This window comes from Sylvia atricapilla, chromosome 8, assembly GCF_009819655.1.
Source record: "Sylvia atricapilla isolate bSylAtr1 chromosome 8, bSylAtr1.pri, whole genome shotgun sequence".
Lineage (NCBI taxonomy): Eukaryota > Metazoa > Chordata > Aves > Passeriformes > Sylviidae > Sylvia > Sylvia atricapilla.
In genome coordinates this window covers 589,035-610,908 of record NC_089147.1, presented here as the reverse complement: position 1 = coordinate 610,908, position 21,874 = coordinate 589,035, and the positions used below count along the sequence as shown (strand labels likewise).

Here is a 21,874-nt window from a genome sequence, read left to right as displayed (position 1 = left end):
TTATCAGCTGCACGATCCAGCAGGTCACTATGAATAGGACCTCACAGAGGTTTTGTGTCTGCTACTTTTGCCCAGGTGGGCTTTTCTCTGATTCCTGTTCTTGTCTCCTGTTTCAGCAGCCCCCTGAGGCCACTCCAGCTGCTGCTGCTGTTGTTTCCAGAGGGACAGCCCTGACCCCCAGCCCCAGTCTGAGACTTTGCCCTCCCCAGCCCCGGATCTGTCTCACCCTTTTGCTGCTGGTGCAGTCTGTGGGACTTCAGTGGGGCTGGCTGGGAGCTCCTGCAGCCTGCAGTGCCCGAGGAGTCTGGAGAGGACAGAACTGAGCTCTCGGAGCAAGCCAAAACCTCTGCTCCTCCCCGTGCCCCAGCGCCAGGCTGCCCCAGCCCGGCCTCTGCCAGGAGCACCGTCACTGATTCAGATCCTCTGGATTTATTCTGGTTCCCTGCTAGGCAGGGGGCGAATTGCTTCTGTGTAGAAGTGCCCGTGTCCTGTTTGTAGCCACACGTTCGTGTCTGTCAGCCCCAGCCCCTCGGAAATCTGTCCTGGGAGGAGATTTCGGGGGAGCGTTCCAGAGGAGTAGCTCACGACAAGATGGAGATGGATGGAAATGAAGTGGTTTGCTCCAAGGTTTTTGTTCATCACACAGGTTCTAGCCCACGCTTTGTTGAATATCCCACAAGCCCAGCTTCAGGAGAAAACATACAGCTACATTCAGGAAATAATCCAGCTGTAATTTTTATTTTTTTGGAGCTGTCGGTAAACCATGATGAGAAAAATGATGCAATAATTTATAATTGGCTGTCCCTGAACAATGACAAAAGGCTTAACGCTGTCCCAGCAAAAGGTTCAACCTGGACAAGAGTGAACTAAAGCAGATGATCCCTGATCCACGTGCACCGGGCTGGGAGAGGCAGCAAGAGGGGACAGAAGATGTTGTCACCTGGAAGATGTCCTCACCCTGGGGAAATGTCCTCCCCCTGAGTCCCACAGAGCCCAGGCCTGGGAGGCTGCCACAGGAACCAGGGAGGAAAAAGAACCCTCCAGAAGAAACAGGAGAAGAGAGGAACATCCAGAAGGAATCGCAGAGTGTGTTTGGACACGGGCCCCAGAGCTGAGCACAGAAATGTGGGGCCAGGAGGGAGGAAGGAGGCCAGAACAAGGTCCTGTCATCAGCCACAGCCCCACGGAGCCCCTCCCTGGGGCAGGAGGGGAGCTGAGCTCCGGGCAGGTAAGATGGGTGAGCCACCCCTTTACCCTGGGATCCTGTGCTCTGAACTCCCTCTCCTGCTGGTCTCTCTCTGTGTTAACTTGGGTAAAAATACTTCACGTGGGTAACAGAGGAAACACTGAATTTGGCACTGGAATGAATCTTCATGTAACCATTACTGAATTATTGCTGGTTTACTGCAGTAATTTAGGTGTTAAATTTCCTGTGATATAATAACAAATGCTGACTTCGTGTTTGAGATCGAGATGACTCTTAACACATAGTTTTTGGGAGGTAATTGCATGCACTGTCATGCACACTAGATTTGTGTGGACAGCAAGCAGTCATGCTGCTTTAAAAATACATGTTTTAAACACTGGGGACGGAAATATTTTTAATTTTGCATCGAGAAGACAAATAGTAATCAGAAAAGTATTTTAATTCACGATTTCACTCCCTTTATTACAAATTTGTGCTGATAATGATTGACTTGGCAGACACACAGGAGGGGGAGAGCAGCAGAGAAAGCTGCAGTTGCACAGGGTTACTGAAGGGTTCTTTACATGCCAAATTAATGCATTAATTCCACAGCAGAGACCCCATCAACTGGCTTTTCAGTTATTTTTTGCTGTGTGTTTAGTTTTGGACACTGGAGGCTCACAGGGGTGGGTAGCACTTGCCTGAGCCCAAATAAATGAGTTGTCAATTACCTAAGAGAAATTTTATTAGATATTAACTCTTACATTTATGGAAGAGGCTCGAGCATCCATATTTTTTGCCCTGATTATCTTAATTTAATTAAAATCCTTGGCATTTATTATAGCTCCATTTGATATTTGTTTATTCAAAGGAAATAACGTCTGAAACGTGCTGGAATAATATGAAATGATTGTTTTCAATTTTCCAGCGATAGAAGGATGGGGAAAAGCCCCTGGCAGAGGGTTGGAAGTACAGGATCTTTGCAGCCCCTTCCCCCCAGGCCCGTGTATATTCCACATTTCTAAAAGCTTTGCTGTGTTTAACTGGTGCTGTGGAGCTGAACGTCATGGGGAGATGCCTCTCCCCCAAAATGCCACTGAGGACACCAGCAGCAAGGCAGTTTTATGTTCATGGTGAACCCACCTATTTTCAGATCCTCCTCTAACCCTGGTATTTCTTAAACCGATAGAAATTCTCTTTAGAAATGGCCTTCATGGTTTTAATTAAGAATACCTCAGTGTTTCCTCCTGCAGGCAGCAATTAGAAATACCGGTTTCCAGAGTTCAGGGCCGGGTGTTTTTCTTTACCCAGGGCCAGCAGATGTGCTGGGATGGGGGCAGCTCCCCGGGGGAACCTCCGTGGCCCTGGAGCCTGTCCCTCCTGGAGATCACCCCTTTTCTTTAAAGGGCTTTTGTCCCCATCAGCTGAGCCGTGGGCAGGCTGCTCTGTGCTCCCGGTGTGCCCCAGCCCCCAGCACAGCCTGCCCTGGGCTGCTCTGTGCCCCCGGTGTGCCCAGCCCCCAGCACAGCCTGCCCTGGGGCTGCTCTGTGCTCCCGGTGTGCCCCAGCCCCCAGCACAGCCTGCCCTGGGGCTGCTCTGTGCTCCCGGTGTGCTCCAGCACAGCCTGCCCTGGGGCTGCTCTGTGTCCCCGGTGTGCCCCAGCCCCCAGCACAGCCTGCCCTGGGGCTGCTCTGTGCTCCCGGTGTGCCCCAGCCCCCAGCACAGCCTGCCCTGGGGCTGCTCTGTGCTCCCGGTGTGCCCCAGCCCCCAGCACAGCCTGCCCTGGGGCTGCTCTGTGCCCCCGGTGTGCCCCAGCCCCCAGCACAGCCTGCCCTGGGGCTGCTCTGTGCTCCCGGTGTGCTCCAGCACAGCCTGCCCTGGGGCTGCTCTGTGCTCCCGGTGTGCTCCAGCCCCCAGCACAGCCTGCCCTGGGGCTGCTCTGTGCTCCCGGTGTGCCCCAGCCCCCAGCACAGCCTGCCCTGGGGCTGCTCTGTGCTCCCGGTGTGCTCCAGCCCCCAGCACAGCCTGCCCTGGGGCTGCTCTGTGTCCCCGGTGTGCCCCAGCCCCCAGCACAGCCTGCCCTGGGGCTGCTCTGTGTCCCCGGTGTGCCCCAGCCCCCAGCACAGCCTGCCCTGGGGCTGCTCTGTGCTCCCGGTGTGCTCCAGCCCCCAGCACAGCCTGCCCTGGGGCTGCTCTGTGTCCCCGGTGTGCCCCAGCCCCCAGCACAGCCTGCCCTGGGGCTGCTCTGTGCTCCCGGTGTGCTCCAGCACAGCCTGCCCTGGGGCTGCTCTGTGCTCCCGGTGTGCCCCAGCCCCCAGCACAGCCTGCCCTGGGGCTGCTCTGTGTCCCCGGTGTGCCCCAGCCCCCAGCACAGCCTGCCCTGGGGCTGCTCTGTGTCCCCGGTGTGCCCCAGCCCCCAGCACAGCCTGCCCTGGGGCTGCTCTGTGCTCCCGGTGTGCCCCAGCCCCCAGCACAGCCTGCCCTGGGGCTGCTCTGTGTCCCCGGTGTGCCCCAGCCCCAGCACAGCCTGCCCTGGGGCTGCTCTGTCCTTCCAGGGAGGATGCAGAGGGGAGGATGGAGCTGGAGCTGGCTGTGAGGTGCTCTGGGAATTAATTCCCTCGGGAATTCAGGGCAGGGATGTGCCCCACACCCCGGCAGGACCTTCCGTGGGGGGACACGTTTGACACTCAGCCCTTGGTGCTTCCATCAGGGAAAAGGCCCAGAAATTCCATGTGCTTTGCCCAGTGATTGGCCAGGTGCCAAGCAGAGATACTGGGACCTGTACCTCAAATTACCAATTTCATGGGGCAAGGTGCCAGAAATGCCACCTGGACCATCCAGTGGTGAAATACTGCACAGAACCGCTCGGTGCTTTTCTGGAGTGCCCCAGCCAGAGTCCTCTCTGCACTGTGCTGGGCTTCTGTTCCTTCTGTCAGTAACGTTTGCTCTTTTTGTCATTGTTAAACCCTTCTCTTTCACACAGCACGGCCAGAGGAGCTGTCTGGCCGTCATGAAGCCGCTCTGGGAGGCTGCAGGTCACCCCTCAGAGCTGAGACATCTGATCCCACTCTGCCCATGCGGATCGGGGCACTAATGAGCTGCGGTATCGCAGTGCTAATTGGGGAGTCCTTGGTGCGCAGGGTGAGCCCAAACATCCTCCTTCCGAGGGCAGTGTGGGAGAATCCCGGTCCTCAGGGACACTCCATCAGCAAAGGCGATTCCCTCCAAAGCTTTGCTCCCTGTTACTGTAAATCTCCTGGTGTCTCCCTCTCGGGGGAGAGCGCTAATGAAGAGCTTTCCAGCGGTTAATAATTGTCAATTTGGATCAAGGCGAGGGGTGTCTCCTGGCGGCCTTTCCGCTCCGCTGTCCCGGGGGCTGTGGCACACTGAGATGTGCGAAGTGACAATGTCACGGTGAATCTCTGGCCGAGGCAGGATGAGCTGGAGGCCCGGGGCAGGAGCCTGGTGCTGCTGAAGGAGCGCAGAGCACAGCTCGCTCAGCCCTCTGCTCAGGGCACACAGCCCTGCCTGTGCACAGGCTGCTCCTTCTTTGCCACATCCCACGGGAGAACACCTGGGCACACTCCAGCTGGGGGTTCCTCCAAAACACCCGCTTTCTTACGGCAGGAACTTTGGGTTCTGCCTCCTGGGCACGTCCCGAGGGCAGGATTTGGGAGCAGCCTCTCCTTTAGCCGCCCTACAGCTGAAAATCTCCCAGTGCTGTGTTACTGCAGGGAGATCGCACACGGATCCCACAGGGGTCTGGGTTGGGAGGGCTTTAGGGACATTTAGTCCGCCCCTGCCATGGGCAAGGACAGCTCCCAGCATCGCAGGTTGCTGCCAGCCCCATCCAGCCTTCCCTCGAATCGTCTGTATGGGTCTTCCCGTGGGAAATAGAGAGAAGAGCTTTTTGGAGTGTGAATTTGCGCAATTTGTGTCTAGTGTTCTCCCCCCTCAAGACTCCGGTGCCTTCCATCCTCACCCTGCTCTCAGAAAGAAAACTCTGCCCCACTCTGTGCAGAGCTGGGGCTGGCAGGGAAAAGCCTCCTCCAGCAAGCTGCTTTTAAAGATAACCGGTCATCTCACCTTTCATCCCCCTGGGCAGAGCAGCTTCAGTTCTCGTCACAGCCGAAGGGTTCTCCCCCTTCATTCGGGTCTTGCTGAGCTCTTGCAGATAATAAGAACACGTATTTTTGTGGTTTACCAAACTCAGTGTTAGCCTGAAGAATTATTCAGCGGGAAAACCCATCGTAAAGTTCGCGTTTTTAAAAGAATGCGTTCTGATTGTAAATTAGTGTTTGTGTGAAGGGCGGTGCAGGGGCTGGGGTGCGCAGTGATCTGTCTGCACTTCAGGTCGGCAGAAAGCCCCGAGAAAGCTCCCCAGGAAAGGAGAAGGGCCCGGGCACTGAGGCTGCCCCGCCTGGAGCAGATGTGCAGATGTGCAGATGTGCAGATGTGCAGAGGCAGGAGAGGAGGAGATGCTGTTCTGTCAGCGGCTCCTCTGCAGCCCCTTGCCCCGGGGACACTCAGCTCCTCGCTGTAAAGGAGGATGCTGTGCACGGCCCCGGGATGCAGCGAACCGGGAGCGCAGTGACAGCAGGGACCGGCCTTGGGGACCGGCGGGAAGGGGGCTGTGAATATTCACGTCGTCAGGTCAAAGCCACATTTCTCCTTTTCCTGAACACGCCGGGAGGAGGCCAGGGGCTGTGAGTTCACACCGGGCCGGGTTCTGGGCGGACTGTCGCTGGCTGTGTTCCCCAAAAGCCGCTGTGCTGAGGGGCTGCAGGCACGGCAGTGTCCCTGCGGGATGGGACAGGGCTGTCCCCCAGAGCCCCGTGTCCCAGCGGGGTGACAGCGCTGTCCCCCAGAGCCCCGTGTCCCTGCGGGATGGGACAGGGCTGTCCCCAGAGCCCCGTGTCCCTGCGGATGGGACAGGGCTGACCCCCAGAGCCCCGTGTCCCTCTGGGGTGACAGCAGGGCTGTCCCCAGAGCGCCGTGTCCCTGCGGGATGGGACAGGGCTGTCCCCAGAGCCCCGTGTCCCTGTGGGATGGGACAGGGCTGTCCCCAGAGCGCCGTGTCCCTGCGGGGTGACAGCAGGGCTGTCCCCAGAGCCCCGTGTCCCAGCGGGATGGGGCAGGGCTGTCCCCCAGAGCCCCGTGTCCCTGCGGGGGTGACAGCAGGGCTGGCAGCCCCCATGACACTGCGGTGCCCTGCCCGGGAGCAGGTGCAGGGGCGGCCGAGGTGTCAGCCTGCATTTCCTGCCTCACCTGTCCCTGAACTGTCCCTGAACTGATCTCACTGAACTGATCCCACTGAACTGTCCCTGCTGAACTGTCCCTGACCTGTCCCTGACCTGTCCCTGAACTGTCCCTGAACTGTCCCTGAAGTGTCCCCACTGAACTGTCCCTGAAGTGTCCCCACTGAACTGGTCTGTATTTGTATTCAGATAAACGTGCACAGGAGATGTTGAATATGCCAGAACTGCCCTCGTGTGACTCCAGAGGGAGAGGAAGGGGGAAGGCAGGGAAGCCAAATCCAGCCCGTTGTTCTTTACATGGACATGAAACTCCACCTGTTTATTCTCAACGTGGGGCATGAGGGCGAAGATGGAGATTCTGCATTACCACCTCCTGGGGACTTCTGGGGTCCCAGGTGGGGACGGGATCCAGCCCCTGAGGCCACAGGGTTTGTGCAAGGGCTCTCAGATCCACTCGTTCCCATCACAAAGATCCAGAGCACTGATTTACTGTCCCACTGACACCCCGCAGGCAGCAGCGGGGTCCCCAGTGTGTCCCAAGCTGCATTCCAGGCTGCACTCAAGCTTAGCAGGTGCTGAAGAAGCTCAGGCTCATGCAGGCAGAGTGTCAGGAGAGAGCGGTGAGCTGCCTCACACACCTCCGGCATCGCTTCTCTGCTGCTAACTGCTTCAAGGGCTCCGAGGCATTAACTCGGCCAGTCCAAGTGCTGCCTGGTTGTTTCGGTGCCTTTTCCTCACTCCCCAAACATTTCCCACCTTTTCCAGCAGCTCGGGGTGCCTCCCTCAGCCATATGGTCCCTTGTGAGATATCTAAATAAACACATATATATATATCTAAACAAGGATGTAAATATGTATATAGATAAAGATGAACGTGTAAATATTTATCTCCTTCCAGCCTTGCTCAGAGGCTGCGCTGATGAAGGTGATCGTTCTTCATCTGGAACTGTCGTGACAGGACAAAGGAGTAATGGGTTCAGACTGAAACAGGGGAAATTTAGCTTAGCTATATGGAGGAAACTCTTCCCGTGCCCAAAGCAGCCCCTGGATCCCTGGCAGTGCCCAAGGCCAGGCTGGACACTGGGGTTGGAGCTCCTGGGACAGTGGGAGGTGTCCCTGGGACAGTGGGAGGTGTCCCTGCCATGGCAGGGATGGCACTGGGTGGACTTTGGGGTCAAAGCTTCTCACCCAAACCATCCTGGGGTTTTGTGATTCCTTTCTCACGTGAAATTTGATCCGTAATCTTTGAGGAATCGCCTTCCTGCACTGTTCTACTCCACAAAGCTGCTGTTCTCCTCCAGCCATGAACGCTCCGAAGCACAAATACCAGCGCTGCTTGTGTCACCGTTTTTGAACTGCTTTTGTCCCAGTTTTACACCTTCCTGGACCAACTGGCCGTCCTTGGCGGGAGGCGGCGGGTGAGCGATGGAAACTGTGCCTTTGGCGAGGCGCCGAGCCGCGGGCAGCGAGGGCTGACAGCGGGGGGACAGCTCCGTGTCCGGGGCACCCAATGCGCTGTGACACCCAATGTGCTGTGACACCCAAGGCGCTGGGACACCCAAGGCGCCGTGGCAGCCACGGGTGACGGGCACGGAGAGAGCACAGCAAAGAGCCGTCTGGAAAATCCCATCTCAGCCGCTCCCGCTTCCTCCCCTGTCATTTACTGCTCGGTGTCTTTTCAGGAATTGCCTCTGAAATGCTTGGAGTGCTGCTGTCCGTCTGGGAGCGCCATCCCGTGTGTGTCCCAAGGCCTGGGGGACACAGGAGCCCCTGACCCGCTCTGCTGGGGGCTGTCCCTGTCCCCGGGCTTACAGCCACTCCAGCTCTGAGGTCCCTTCAGCCCGGGCTGATCCCGGTGGGCTGGGGAGGGTTAATCCTGTCCCCGAACAGTGCAGGGGCTGTGCCACGGAGGGGACTGAGCTGGTCCCGGTATATTCCCAGTATATCCCGGTGTATTCCCAGTGTATTCCCGGTATATCCCGGTGTTTTCCCAGTATATCCCGGTGTATTCCCAGTGTATTCCCAGTATATCCCGGTGTATTCCCGGTATATCCCAGTGTATTCCCAGTATATCCCGGTGTATTCCCAGTGTTTTCCCAGTATACCCCGGTGTATTCCCAGTGTATTCCCAGTATATCCCGGTGTATTCCCGGTATATCCCAGTGTATTCCCAGTATATCCCGGTATATCCCGGTGTTTTCCCAGTATATCCCGGTGTATTCCCAGTGTATCCCCAGTACACCCCGGTGTATTCCCAGTGTTCTGCTGCTCAGGGCTGGCGGAGAAGGGACAGCGAATGGGACATCCTCTCCCCTGTGCTGTTCCCAAAGGGTTCCCAGGAACGGGCCGTGCTGCTGGCGCTGCCCGTGAGCTGGAACAGGGACAAGGGACACGGGCCCAGGGCACCGCGTCCTTCGTGCCGCCTCTCCTCCCCCGAGGAGGGCGAGTTTGCCTCCGTGGTTATTAAATTCATCCTCTCAGAGTTTGTCAGATGAGGCGGATTTTGAATTCGTAATTTGTCACTATCATCACCATATCCTGAGTGTTACCCCAAGCTGTTAGGGGAGTATTGCCCAAGGAAAAGGGATGGTTTGATGTATGGCACAGCCCAGGGAAAACAGCACGTTTAACGTTTAATAAATTATCTCTGTTTTCAGGGAAAACACAGGAACTGGCTAAGCCTACTCCAACTTAGACTAACTGAGAGCTGCTTAACACAACCCAGCACAACCTATGGAATGGAAATGCTGTAGATGTTGGGATTTAAAATCGTGGAGAGGACCACAGCTAAGCCTTGTGTTTATTCTATTCTGTAGGTACCTGTGCCGCTGGAGTTTATAAAGCTGTGGAGAAAACCCCTTGATACTGAAATTCTTCAACCTCTTCCTGCACTCGTACATCGACCACGTTTTAAGCCAGCACAGGGAGCTCAGCTGCAGAGACAGAAGGGACTGAGTCGGTCGGAGAAGTGGGACACTTGAACTGAAGGGATGCGATGTTTTAAGGCCGAGGTTGTGGATTTTGACATCAGCATACGATTCCACCATGGAATTGATTTAACAAGCTCCCGTTCTACCAGATATCAATACCAGTGCTGGGATTCTGGGATGAGCCGCATCTTTGCTTCTGCTTTTCACACCTCAAACGGGTCCGTTTTGAGTTCTACGGAAACACTTCATGTCTTAAAATACTGTATTTACTGGAAGCCCTGCAGGTGGTGGTTGAGGTGACAAAGGCCACGTTTGGAAGTGGCTTGAGTCCATCTCCTGGCTCTTCATTCAGGACGTGCTCTTGCCTAGCGTGTTCTTGTGTCCCAAATATCGCTTCTGTTTTCCAATTAACTTCCTTAATCCTGGCGGTTTTGAGTACAAAGCCAATTGTACAGGACAGGTCTGTGTGTAAATAAGGGATTGTGCTTATCTATATGTCACCATAAATATGTATGAAGTTTTGTACATAGGAAAGGGACAAATGGCTCAAAGAATGTTTTCAGAACTGTTTCCTCCGTTTAAATGCACAGACACGAGGTTGCCATCCATGTGCTCCCGGGGAAAGGGATCCCACAGGGCTTCCTCAGGAGTGTGTCCCTGACCCGGGGCAGGGCTGGGCTCTGTCAGGAGTGTGTCCCTGACCCGGGGCAGGGCCGGGCTCTGTCAGGAGTGTGTCCCTGACCCGGGGCAGGGCCGGGCTCTGTCAGGAGTGTGTCCCTGACCCGGGGCAGGGCCGGGCTCTGTCAGGAGTGTGTCCCTGACCCGGGGCAGGGCTGGGCTCTGTCAGGAGTGTGTCCCTGACCCGGGGCAGGGCCGGGCTCTGTCAGGAGTGTGTCCCTGACCCGGGGCAGGGCTGGGCTCTGTCAGGAGCTCATTCCCGGCCCGGAGCAGGGCTGAGCCGTGTCGGGTCTCGGCTGCTGCCGCCTCGCTCTGGCCCCTGTGCATCTTTTACAAACAGCGTCTGGCAGCCCCGGGGGCGCGGTGGGGCAGTGCCCGGCCTGGGGCAGACCCCCCGTGCCCGTGTGGGGTGCAGCAGCCGGAGCAGGAGGTGCCACGGGCGGCCCCAAACCCGCCCCAAACCCGCCCCAAACCGCCGCCGGGTGCGCGTCAGGCGCGGACTTCTTGTTCGAGCTGCTGGAGGATGTAGCTGTTATTTCCAGTATTCTGCTCTATAATATCTGTAGCCTTCAGTGATTCCTTGAGTGCCTTACGTGGCTTGTGGACAGAATTCCTGACCAGGAGGAGAGAATGCCCCTGGACCGACGCCGGCTCCTTCGCAGCGCCGTGCCCCTGGCCGGCAGCGTGGGTGTGCACAGGGAGAGATTTAGCTTCGACTCAGGAAATCGCCGTGTGAATATGTGTATTAAACCCTGTATGATGTGCTGTACAGTTTATAAAAAGGGACTCATGTATACTTATGCAAAACGTAACGCCGAGAAAACGGAGGCTTTTGGTCCACTGGCGGCCGTGCCGTGACCCGTGTCCTCTGATCCTACTCCAGAATCATATCCAAAATACAGAACGTTGGGTTCAGTGCTGCGGCAGCAACCGACAGCCCGACAACGGGCTGGAGCGATCGACCAGAGAATTTTACAGATATTTTTGTATTGTGATTCCTATGATATATATCGAGAGGCTTTCTATTCCTTTGTAAAATACATAAATTATTGTCAACTTTTAATTAAAAAGATCTGTTTTAAACCTTCAGATGAGATGAACCGGTTTGGCGCTGGGGGGCCGGGGGCGGGGCAGTGACACCGGCCACCCCGGGGGAGCGGAGGGTGCCCGGGAGGGCTCCGGGGGGGCGTTCAGCCAAGGCCGCGCTGTCTGTGCCATCACACGCGCTGGGAGATGTCACCTCCCGGCCGCACGGAGGGCCGGGCACGGCTGGATGGGCACCGGGAGGGGCGGGGGGCCCTGGGCGGCTCTTAACGCGGCGCCGGGCTCTCTCCGCGGGGCGAGCGGCGGCGGCAGCGCGGGGTGCCGGGCGCATGGCGGGCCGGCAGGAGGCGGCTCTGCCCGCCTGCTTCGCCGGGCTGGGTGCGGGCAGCCCGCGGCCGCGCCAGAAGCGCGGCGGGATGTTCTGCAGCGTGGAGGATGCCTTCGACAACAAGACGCTGAACTTCGCCTCGCTCGCCGCCTCCGGAACGGCAACGCCGCTCGGGGGACACCGCCGCGACACCCACCCGACACCCAGCGAGGGACCGAGCCCCGACACGGCACCGAGCCCCGAGCCCGAGCCCGGCCCCCGAGAGCTGCCCCCGACAGCCGCCGCTCCGGCTGCGCTGCCCGACGGCCGCCGGCAGGTAACGGGAGCGCGCCGGGCCAGCGGGCGGGCCGCCTCGGGGAGCCGACTGGCCGAGACCGAGCCGGGGGGCGAGCGGGGAGCCGGCCGGCTGTCCTCCGGCTGCCCCGTCCAGTCCCGGCCGGCTGTCCTCCGGCTGCCCCGTCCAGTCCTGTCCGGCTGTCCCGACCCGTGTCTGGCTGTTCTCCTACTGCCCCGTCCAGTCCCGGCCGGCTGTCCTCCTACTGCCCTGACCCGGCCGGCTGTCCTCCGGCTGCCCCGTCCAGTCCCGGCCGGCTGTCCCGACCCGTGTCTGGCTGTTCTCCTACTGCCCCGTCCAGTCCCGTCCGGCTGTCCTCCTGCCGCCCCGACCCGTGTCCGGCTGTCCTCCTCCTGCCTTGTCCCGTCCGGCTGTCCTCCTGCCGTCCCGTCCCGCCCAATCCTGCCGTGTCTCCTGCCCTCCCGTCCCGCGGGGCCCGCTCCGGTCTGTGGTGGGTTGGTTTGAGCCGGGCACGTCCCGAGGTGCCGCAGTTGCCCCGGCTCCCGGCTCGGCGGCCGGCACGGTCAGTGCGGGGCCGCGGGCAGGCGGCGGGGCGGGCGGGGGCGCGCACGCAGGCGGGGGCGCGCGGCGGCGGGCTCGGGCACGCGCGCGGCAGCCCTCACACGGCGGAGGCGGCGGCGGCGATGTCGCAGGCGGGCAGGAGGAGCGGGAGCCGCGGCACGGTGAGGGCTCCCCGCGGGCCGGGGGCCGGGGGCCGGGGCTCGCTCCGGCCGGGGGAGATGGAGCGGAGCGGTCCGGCACGGCCCGGCTCCCGCCCGGCCCGCGGTGCCCGCCCGGTGCCGGTGTCCCCGGGGCCGAAGCCCCGCTCCTTTGTTGCGCGGCCCGGCGGTGCCCGGCGCTGGCGGCGCTTTGTCCCGGGGCCGCCCGGGGGGACAAAGGCGGGCGGCTGCGCCGTGCCCCGTGCCGCCGGCCGGGAGGTGCGCTCCGGGAACGCTGCCGCCGCGGGCTGGGCTCGGCGGTGTGAGCGCATCTCCCCGCCCCGGCCCGCGCTCCCCGGTGTCCCCGCCGCTCCCCCGGAGCTCCCCGGCCGCGCTGCGTGCGACGGGATTCCCTCCGCCCGGCGCCGCGCTTCCCAGCGGGAGCCGGCACCAATCCCTGCGCTGCCGTGCCTTGTGCTTGGCTTTTTCTCCTTTCGCTGGCTCGTGGCACTGCTGCCCTGGGAAAAGCCCCGGGAGCAGCCGCGTTACCGGGCTGCGGGAGCGGGCCCCGGCTGTGGGACCCTGCAGCTGCGGCCGGGATGGGGGAGGATGAGGGGAGCACGGAGTGAGGACGGGCATGGGGTATGGACAGGGATGGACGGGGATGGGGTAAGGATGGGGATGGGGTATGGACAGGGATGGGGTATGGACAGGGATGGGGTATGGACAGGGATAGGGTATGGACGGGGATGGGGTATGGACGGGGATGGGGTATGGACGGGGATGGGGATGGGGTATGGACAGGGATGGGGTAAGGACGGGGATGGGGTATGGACGGGGATGGGGATGGGATATGGACAGGGATGGGGTAAGGACAGGGATGGGGTGAAGATGGGGATGGGGTAAGGAAAGGGATGGGATATGGATGGGGATGGGGTATGGACGGGGTTTGGATAAGGACAGGGATGGGGTATGGACAGGGATGGGGTAAGGACGGGGATGGGGTATGGATGGGGATGGGGTATGGACGGGGTTTGGATAAGGACAGGGATGGGGTAAGGATGGGGATGGGGTAAGGACGGGGATGGGGTAAGGACAGGGATGGGGTAAGGACGGGGATGGGGTAAGAAAAGAGATGGGGTGAAGATGGGGATGGGGTAAGGACAGGGATGGGGTAAGGACAGGGATGGGGTAAGGACGGGGATGGGGTAAGGACAGGGATGGGGTGAAGATGGGGATGGGGTGAAGATGGGGATGGGGTAAGGACGGGGATGGGGTAAGGATGGGAATGGAGTAAGGACGGGGTTTGGATAAGGACAGGAATGGGGTACGGACAGGGATGGGGTAAGAAAAGGGATGGGGTGAAGATGGGAATGGGGTACGGACAGGGATGGGGCAAAGGTGGGCCCCACAAGGGGAGGGGCCGTCACGCTTTCCCACGGGGCAGCAGCACTGAGATTTCATTTGATTGATGTTATGGGACAAGGGAAAACAATAAAGACAATAAATCCTTAATAGTTTAAAAACGGGAGGAAAAAAAGGGATGCGGTTCTTTAATTTTCCTTTTATATGCCAGCGATGCTCTTTTAAAGAAGCCCCAAAATGTTTGAGGGCAGTTTTGCCCCAGGACCCGTCTCTTTGTGGTGAGCACCTCCAGGCTGTGCTGCCACGTGCTCAGGCGTCCCTCGGCTGGTTTTGTGCCCAGGCCGTGCTCTTTGTGTTGCCCATCTCAGCACTGGAAATAATTTTCCAAGCAACACCAGAGAGCAGGAAAAGAACCCTCTGAAATTAGGCTGCAGCTCCACACAGACATCAGTGCTGCTGCTTCCTAAATCTTCTAGTTAAAGATTCTGGGTGAAGATTCTGCGAATCTGAAAAGTGTGACAGTGTCTGGCTTTGAAGTGAGGCAAGTCCTCGCGGCTTTATCTGCCTCTGACTGTGAAAACTAATGAATGGCAATAAATTACCAGGTTAATGAGATGCACTGAGAGCTGAGGGCGGCGGCAGGAGCCCGGCTCAGCCCTCGAAGCCGGGGGAGCCCAGGGCTGCCAGGCTCAGCCACGCAGCCCTGGCTCCTGCCACCCTTCAGAGAGCTGTGCCCCTCCAAATGACAATTGCATGTGCTTCCCCTTGCAAATGTGGGTGGGGAATGGTCTGGATAGTCACTGAACTTGAGTGATCGCAGGGAAAATATTAAACCTAGATTTACTTAAAGCTTGGAATGAGTAAAGTGGAATCCAAACTAAAGAATCTTAAAAAAAAATCTGTGGTTTTTTTCCCCATTAGAGTGACCAGATTCTAATCAAAGGAGGAAAAATTGTCAACGATGATCAGTCATTTTATGCAGACGTTTATGTGGAGGATGGCGTAATAAAGTAAGTTAAAAATTTATATTTGCTGATCTAATTTCTCAGAATGATACAGTGTCTTGGGATTTGAACAAGGTTTCTTCCCATCTTTTTTTTTTTTTTTTTAATCTTTTAGAAAAATACAGGCAGCATTTTAGAGTAGTGTGAGGAAAGAGCCACACCGTTGTGTAAATCTGCAGGCAGAAAGACTTTGCAGAGCACTGGCGGCCTGGGGAGGAGCCACAGAAGTTGTTCTGTCACTCTCACTTTCAAAGTCGCGGCCAGTTAAGAGGAGATCTTTGTTCCCCTTGCAGACAAATCGGAGAGAAGCTGCCGGTGCCCGGGGGCACGAGGACCATCGATGCCTACGGGCAGCTGGTGCTACCGGGGGGCATCGATGTGCACACGCGGCTGCGGGCACCCGCCGCGGGCATCAGCTCGGCCGACGGCTTCTTCCAGGGCACCAAGGCGGCGCTGGCAGGAGGCACCACCATGATCAGTAAGGGGCATCATCCTAACGAGCTGCTCTTTCCTACCAGAACACCCCAGGAGCCACTGCAGGGGGGTTATTTACCTTCGTAGCACGGAAATGTCCCTTTCTGCCGGGCAAATCTGAACGTCCCAAAGCTAACTGTGTTAGGAGGAGGTGTTGTGTGCTGTGCAGGACCTCCTTACCTTGCTGCCCGTGCACATTAAAAATACACACGTATTTTAAAAATACTTCTCCTGCCTCACCTCATCAGAGAGCAAAACAGAAGAACACTTAAAACACATTTTAATATTTTTTTAACAGCTTTGCAAGTGTGGGGGTTTTTGGAGTTTCTTGGCTTTAAGCACAGGCTCCATTTTTGTGTTCATGTAAAATAACTTTGCCCTCCGTTTTGCTCCTATTCCAATCCCAAGAACCACTGTAGTATGTGACTGCAGGACCAGTCTCAAGAGGCCTGGCAGAGCCAGTGCTGGGGGCAGTGATGGGCAGTGGGAAATGCTGCCCGTGGGAAATGCCCCAGGGCAGAATCATCAGCCGCCGCTCCCGGTGCTGTGCTGGCTGAGAAAAAAGGGGAAAGGCACAACTTGGGGTTTGCTTGGTCCATTTGTATCACTTTGGGAGGACCATTAGCCATGGTCTCTGTAAGATGAGCAACATCCATTCCCACAGCAGCAGGTCCGGCAGGGATGTGGTGCCCAGATGTGTCCCTGGCAGGGACATGGTGCCCAGCTGTGTCCCTGTCCCTGGTGCCCAGCTGTGTCCCTGTCCCTCACACCCTGTGGTGCCCAGCCACATCCCTGTCCCTCACACCCTGTGGTGCCCAGCTGTGTCCCTGTCAGGGCCGTGGTCCCCAGCCGTGTCCCTGTCCCTGTCAGGGCTGTGGTCCCCAGCCGTGTCCCTGTCCCTCACACTCTGTGTTGCCCAGCTGTGTCCCTGTCAGGGCCATAGTCCCCAGCTGTGTCCCTGTCCCTGACACCCTGTGTTGCCCAGCCGTATCCCTGTCCCTGTCAGGGCTGTGGTCCCCAGCCATGTCCCTGTCCCTCACGCCCTGTGTTGCCCAGCCGTGTCCCTATCAGGGCCATAGTCCCCAGCCGTGTCCCTGTCCCTATCAGGGCCATAGTCCCCAGCCGTGTCCCTGTCCCTGACACCGTGCTGTCCCCACAGTTGACCACGTGTGCCCGGAGGTGGGCAGCAGCCTCCTGGGCGCCTACGAGCAGTGGCGTGGCCTCGCTGACGGCCAGGCCTGCTGTGACTACGGCCTGAGCGTGGACATCCCGCGCTGGCACGAGAGCCTCAGGGAGGAGCTGGAGGCCCTGGTCAAGGACAAGGGTATGTGGGCTTTTGTCTTCTTTTCCTCTGTTACAGCCGGGATTGATACTTGAGAGATGCGGTTTTCATGTTCAGACTCAAGTGTTTATTTATGGTACAGTCTCACAAGCTGTGAGTTCTAGCTAACAAGGTGAAAAATGATTCTGTCTCTAACTCTTTACAAGGTCTTTTAAGCACAAACTTAGGTGTCAATTATGAAATGACACCTAAATTATTTTTACTTTTAACCCAATAACCAAACCCATGGTGCGCAATGGGGGTTTTCTCACCCAATTACAATACACCACCCAGACCCATGAAGAAAATGGTGAAAGATGAACTTAGCCTATGCCCTAAAGCCTCCATCTTGCTTTATATATATTACTGTGTACTAAAACCTCAAAATCTAAGTTTTGTACCCTGTGATATCACACACTTCTATCCAAACTCCACACCCACAATCCCAGTGTTATCTCTCAATTTTGGGAGCCTCTTCTACAGCCTCAGGTCAAATGTAGTGTTCCCTTGAGGACCTGTCAGCACAGAAAGCCTAAAATTCTCAGTGTCCAGAGTCCCAACAAGGGTAAGGGCAAAGGGGCCCTGGCAGGGCTGAGGTCACTGCAGGGCCCCAGGGGAGAGGTGACAGTGCTGCTGTTCCCTGGCACCCATCATTGCAGGACACAGAGAGGCAGCCACACTCCTTCCCCAAAGCTGGGACCATCCTTGGGATCCAGGAGAGAGCTGGGGACAGGGACACTGGCACCAAGTTCCTGCCATAACACCTGGGTCTGTGCCCTTTGGGCAATTGGCAGCCTGGTCATGGGAAGGGATTTTGGAAACCAAAGGAGTAGGGGTGGCCACCCCGGCCTGGGCTGCTGGATGCACAGAAAAGACATTGAAATAAAAACCTCCAAGACGGGGCCTAGAGAAGGAACCTCAGCTTTAAGCATTCCCTAGTGATCCCACTGTGCCTGTAACTCCTGTGCATCCCGAGGTGTCCGTGGGACAGGGCTCAGGGAAAAGCAGGAAAGTAGAGCACGCTGCAGGGATTCGTGCATTCATTAATACCTATTGCCGTGTTTGGAACTGCACTTTCCTTCAGATATGCTAACGCAGAGCTAAATGTCTTCAGTGTAATTTGTAGCCTTGCAAGCAAGGGTTTAATTGGCCAATTACCATAGAGATTCACAGTGAATTTCCTATTAAAATGCAGAGTGGCTGGAGTAATGGAGCTGTTCCTTGGATCATGTATGAAATACAGCTGTAATTTGATCACGGTTTGGTATGGCTTCTTGTCCATATCCATTACAGCAGCAAGTCATATTATCATGGAATGCTTTGGATTGGAAAGGCCTGATCCCATTCCCTGATCATGGCAGGGACACCTCCCACTGTCCCAGGAGCTCCAACCCCAGTGTCCAGCCTGGCCTTGGGCACTGCCAGGGATCCAGGGGCTGCTCTGGGCACCCTGTGCCAGCCCTGCCCACCCTGCCAGGGAAAAATTCCTGCCCAAGATCCCAGCCAGCCCTGCCTCTGGCACTGGGAAGCCATTCCCTGTGTCCTGTCCCTCCAGCCCTTGTCCTAGATTTGAGGATAAGCCATAGGCTGAAGACACCACTGGAGGAAAAGCAGCCAGGGAGTGAGGCACTGAGTGTGCATTCGGAGCTAGTCACAGAGGGCACCTAACCCCAAACATGGACAACAGGGGCTTCGTTCTTTTGTTCAGGTGCACCATAAAGTAGGGGTTTATTGTCTTTCACCACTCCCAAGCTTTGGGCTCAGTGCTTGTGGGGACATTTCCCCATCAGCCCTTGGCTTTGCTTGCAGTGTAACCCTCAGCAGCACAACCCCCCAGTTCAGCCACCCCTGCCCAGCCCACACCAGGACAAGGGACAAAAAGGGACAAAGCCACATGTGTCATTTTCTTTTTTCAAGGTGTGAACTCCTTCCTGGTGTTCATGGCTTACAAGGACAAGCTGCAGTGCACTGATGGCCAGGTAGGACACGGGGGTTCAGGGAAAGTCACCCCGAGGCACGTGGCTGGGGACAGGCTGACCCGGGCACCGCTGTGTCTTGGCAGATGTACGAGATCTTCTGCACCCTTCGGGACCTGGGGGCCATTGCCCAAGTGCACGCCGAGAACGGAGACATCATCGAGGAGGTGCCGTGGCCACTGAGACACGGGGGTGACATGGCCCTGGGGGGGCAATTCTGGCCCCTGTCCCTGTCCCTGTCCCTGTCCCTGTCCCTGTCCCTCCCCTGTCCCTGCCTTGTCCTGCCCTGTCCCTGCCCCTGCCCCTGTCTCTGTCCCTGTCCCTGCCCGTGTCCCTGCCCCTGTCCCTGTCCATGTCCCTGCCCTGCCCTGCCCTGCCCTGTCCCTGTCCATGTCCCTGCCCGTGTCCATGCCCATGTCCCTGCTCCTGTCCCTGCCCCTGTCCCTGCCCCTGTCCCTGCCCCTGTCCCTGTCCATGTCCCTGCCCGTGTCCCTGCCCATGTCCCTGCTCCTGTCCCTGTCCCTGCCCGTGTCCCTGTCCCTGCCTCTGTCCCTGCCCTGTCCTGCCCCTGTCCCTGTCCCTATCCCTATCCCTATCCCTGCCCTTGTCCCTGTCCCTATCCCTGTCCCTGTCCCTATCCCTGTCCCTGTCCCTGTCCCTGTCCCTGTCCCTGCCTCTGTCCCTGCCCTGTCCTGCCCCTGTCCCTGTTTCTGCCCCTGCCCCTGCCCCTGCTCCTGTCCCTGTCCCTGTCCCTGTCCCTGCTCCTGTCTCTGTCCCTGCCCCTGTCCCTGTCCCTGCCCCTGTCCCTGTCCGTGCCCTGCCCTGCCCTGTTCCTGTCCCTGTCCCTGCTCTGTCCCTGTCCCTGTCCCTGTCCCTGTCCCTGTCCCTGTCCCTGCTCCTGTCCCTGTCCCTGTCCCTGTCCCTGTCCCTGCTCCTGTCCCTGCCCCTGCCCTGCCCTGTCCCTGTCCCTGCCCCTGCCCTGCCCTGTCCCTGTCCCTGCCCCTGTCCCTGTCCCTGCCCGGGGAGCTGGTGCCCCAAAGCCTTGGAGGGAGCAGGACCCTGTGCAGCAGCGTGTGCAGGCAGAGGAATGTGCAGGAGGATCAGGGTGTCCTGTGGAGTCATCGGTGTCCTCATGGATATTCACGTGTGCTTGGGTTCCCAAAAAGCACTTTAGGGGCTCCTAAGGGCTGACTGCCTTACGTGATGCTTTATCCCATTATCTGTTGTGTTTAGGAGTTTAGATTACTTGAAAAAATCAGGTTTGAGGCTTTTACAGTAATGTCCATGACATTGGCAGTATTTAACTCCACCATCAGCACTTGGGGAATTCCTTGGTGTCACGGCCTCTACTCATGGGCCTTATTTTCCCTTTTTATCTGTAGAAAAGGCAGTCTTGGCTCCAGCCTCAGTCAGATACACCAGGTGGAGTCAGACTGGCAGTTCCTTTAGCCAGCATTCAGTGTGGTGTGGGAGGAAGGCTGGACTGAAAGCCAGATCCAATCCTTCAAATGGGTTTATTTGAACAAACAGGATAGAGGCTAATTCCCACCTCCTGGGATTTTATCTGGAAACCTGTTCCTCAGCTGGCTGTGGAGAATAACGTGACCCCAGGCAGCTCAGAGCCGCAGCAGTGTTTCTGTAAGCTGCCAGCGTGGTGACACTTGCGCCCTGGGGAGAAACTTGGAGGAGATCTGTGACAAGAATACAGACAAATAAGCGCCCTCTGAGAGCAGGGTCCTTTAATGGGTCCTGTGGGATCTGCTCCGTGGTGTTGGATGACACCCCTGCATTAGTGCCAGCTGACTGGGAGGTTACATGATACAGAGCAGTGCAGAGGGGCCAGGGCGAGGTGTGTGCTGGACATCTGCGCTCAGATGCCACGTGAGTGACCTGGGACATCCCAGAGCTCATCCCAGCAAGTGTCAGCACGGGTTCCCTTTCCTCCGTGCCACGTGGTGAAGTGCAAAGGGACAGGAATGCAGCAGAGGTGGCACTTGCTGCACCCCAATGGCAGTCTCACATCCCTGTGCCCATCCCTGCCTCCTCCAGGGGCTCCTGGGCAGCTCCAGCAGGCTCACGGGCTGGGAAGCCCCTCTCCCTTTGCTGTATCCGTGCCCCAGGGCTGGGGCAGCCTCGGCAGGAGCTGTGATGGGCGTGAGTCCATCCTCCAGAACCGTGGCCTTCAGGGCTGGGAACCTCCAGAGGTGCTGCTGGGACACCACAGCTCCCGTGCAGGACATTTCTGCAGCACAGGACAGGTCTGTGGGGAGATAGGACACCACAGCTCCCGTGCAGGACATTTCTGCAGCACGGGACAGGTCTGTGGGGAGATAGGACACTGCAGCTCCCGTGCAGGACATTTCTGCAGCACGGGACAGGTCTGTGGGGAGCTGGGACACCACAGCTCCCGTGCAGGACATTTCTGCAGCACAGGACAGGTCTGTGGGGAGCTGGGACACCACAGCTCCCGTGCAGGACATTTCTGCAGCACAGGACAGGTCTGTGGGGAGCTGGGACACTGCAGCTCCCATGCAGGGCATTTCTGCAGCACGGGACAGGTCTGTGGGGAGCTGGGACACTGCAGCTCCCATGCAGGGCATTTCTGCAGCACGGGACAGGTCTGTGGGGAGTGGGATGTCCCAGTGGAGTGTCCCGTGTCCCCGCTGCTGGGGAGGGTTTGTGACCTGTCCCCGCCCTCGGGTGGCTCTGGGCCACGTGTGCTGTGTGCCATGGTGGCCCAGCGGCCTGTGGGCAGCACTGAGTGCTCTCTCCTTCCCCTGGCCCCCAGGAGCAGAAGAGGCTGCTGGAGCTGGGCGTTACGGGCCCGGAGGGACACGTCCTGAGCCGGCCCGAGGAGGTAAGGCCACCAGCCCCGGGGCCGAGCTGCGGCCCCGCCAGCAGAGGGACAGGCCACCTGTGCCGTGTCCTTGTGCCACCTGTGCCGTGTCCTTGTGCCACCTGTGCCGTGTCCTTGTGCCCGCAGGTGGAGGCCGAGGCCGTGTTCCGCGCCATCACCATCGCCAGGCAGGCCAACTGTCCCCTCTATGTCACCAAGGTCATGAGCAGGGCTGCTGCAGACGTGCTGGCTCAGGCGAAGAGGAAAGGTAACACACGACCTGCCCAGGCCCTGCCGTACCCTCTGAGGCTCGGGCAGCGTTCTGTGCTGGGCTGTGCCAGAGCTAACCGCCCGGAGCTGGGAGGTTGGAAGGGCTGTGATGGAAACTGTGACACTTCCATCCTGGCAGACACAGCTGAGAAAGGGGAATAACCCACTTGTGATCGTTTGGTGTGAACTGAATGAAAACCAGATGTCGAGC

At 58.2% G+C, this 21,874-nt stretch overlaps 2 protein-coding genes across 2 annotated transcripts in view; both read left to right on the top strand.

Moving 5' to 3' along the window:
• The window catches only part of LOC136363932 (janus kinase and microtubule-interacting protein 3-like), a 31,096-nt gene extending 30,605 nt beyond the window's left edge, over positions 1–491 (top strand). The window contains 3 exon segments of the mRNA XM_066323385.1: positions 120–280; positions 282–333; positions 335–491. Of these exon segments, the coding sequence (XP_066179482.1) occupies positions 120–280; positions 282–333; positions 335–475 (354 nt within the window). The 3' untranslated portion in view covers positions 476–491.
• Positions 492–11,425: 10,934 nt separating this feature from the next.
• LOC136364455 (dihydropyrimidinase-related protein 4-like) lies at positions 11,426–21,825 on the top strand. Its single transcript, XM_066324425.1, has 8 exons — positions 11,426–11,740; positions 14,704–14,792; positions 15,080–15,264; positions 16,420–16,584; positions 18,499–18,560; positions 18,644–18,724; positions 21,346–21,414; positions 21,541–21,825. The coding sequence occupies exons 1-8, from the start codon at positions 11,426–11,428 to the stop codon at positions 21,823–21,825; spliced, it is 1,251 nt and encodes a 416-aa protein (XP_066180522.1).
• The last annotated feature ends 49 nt before the right edge of the window (positions 21,826–21,874 follow it).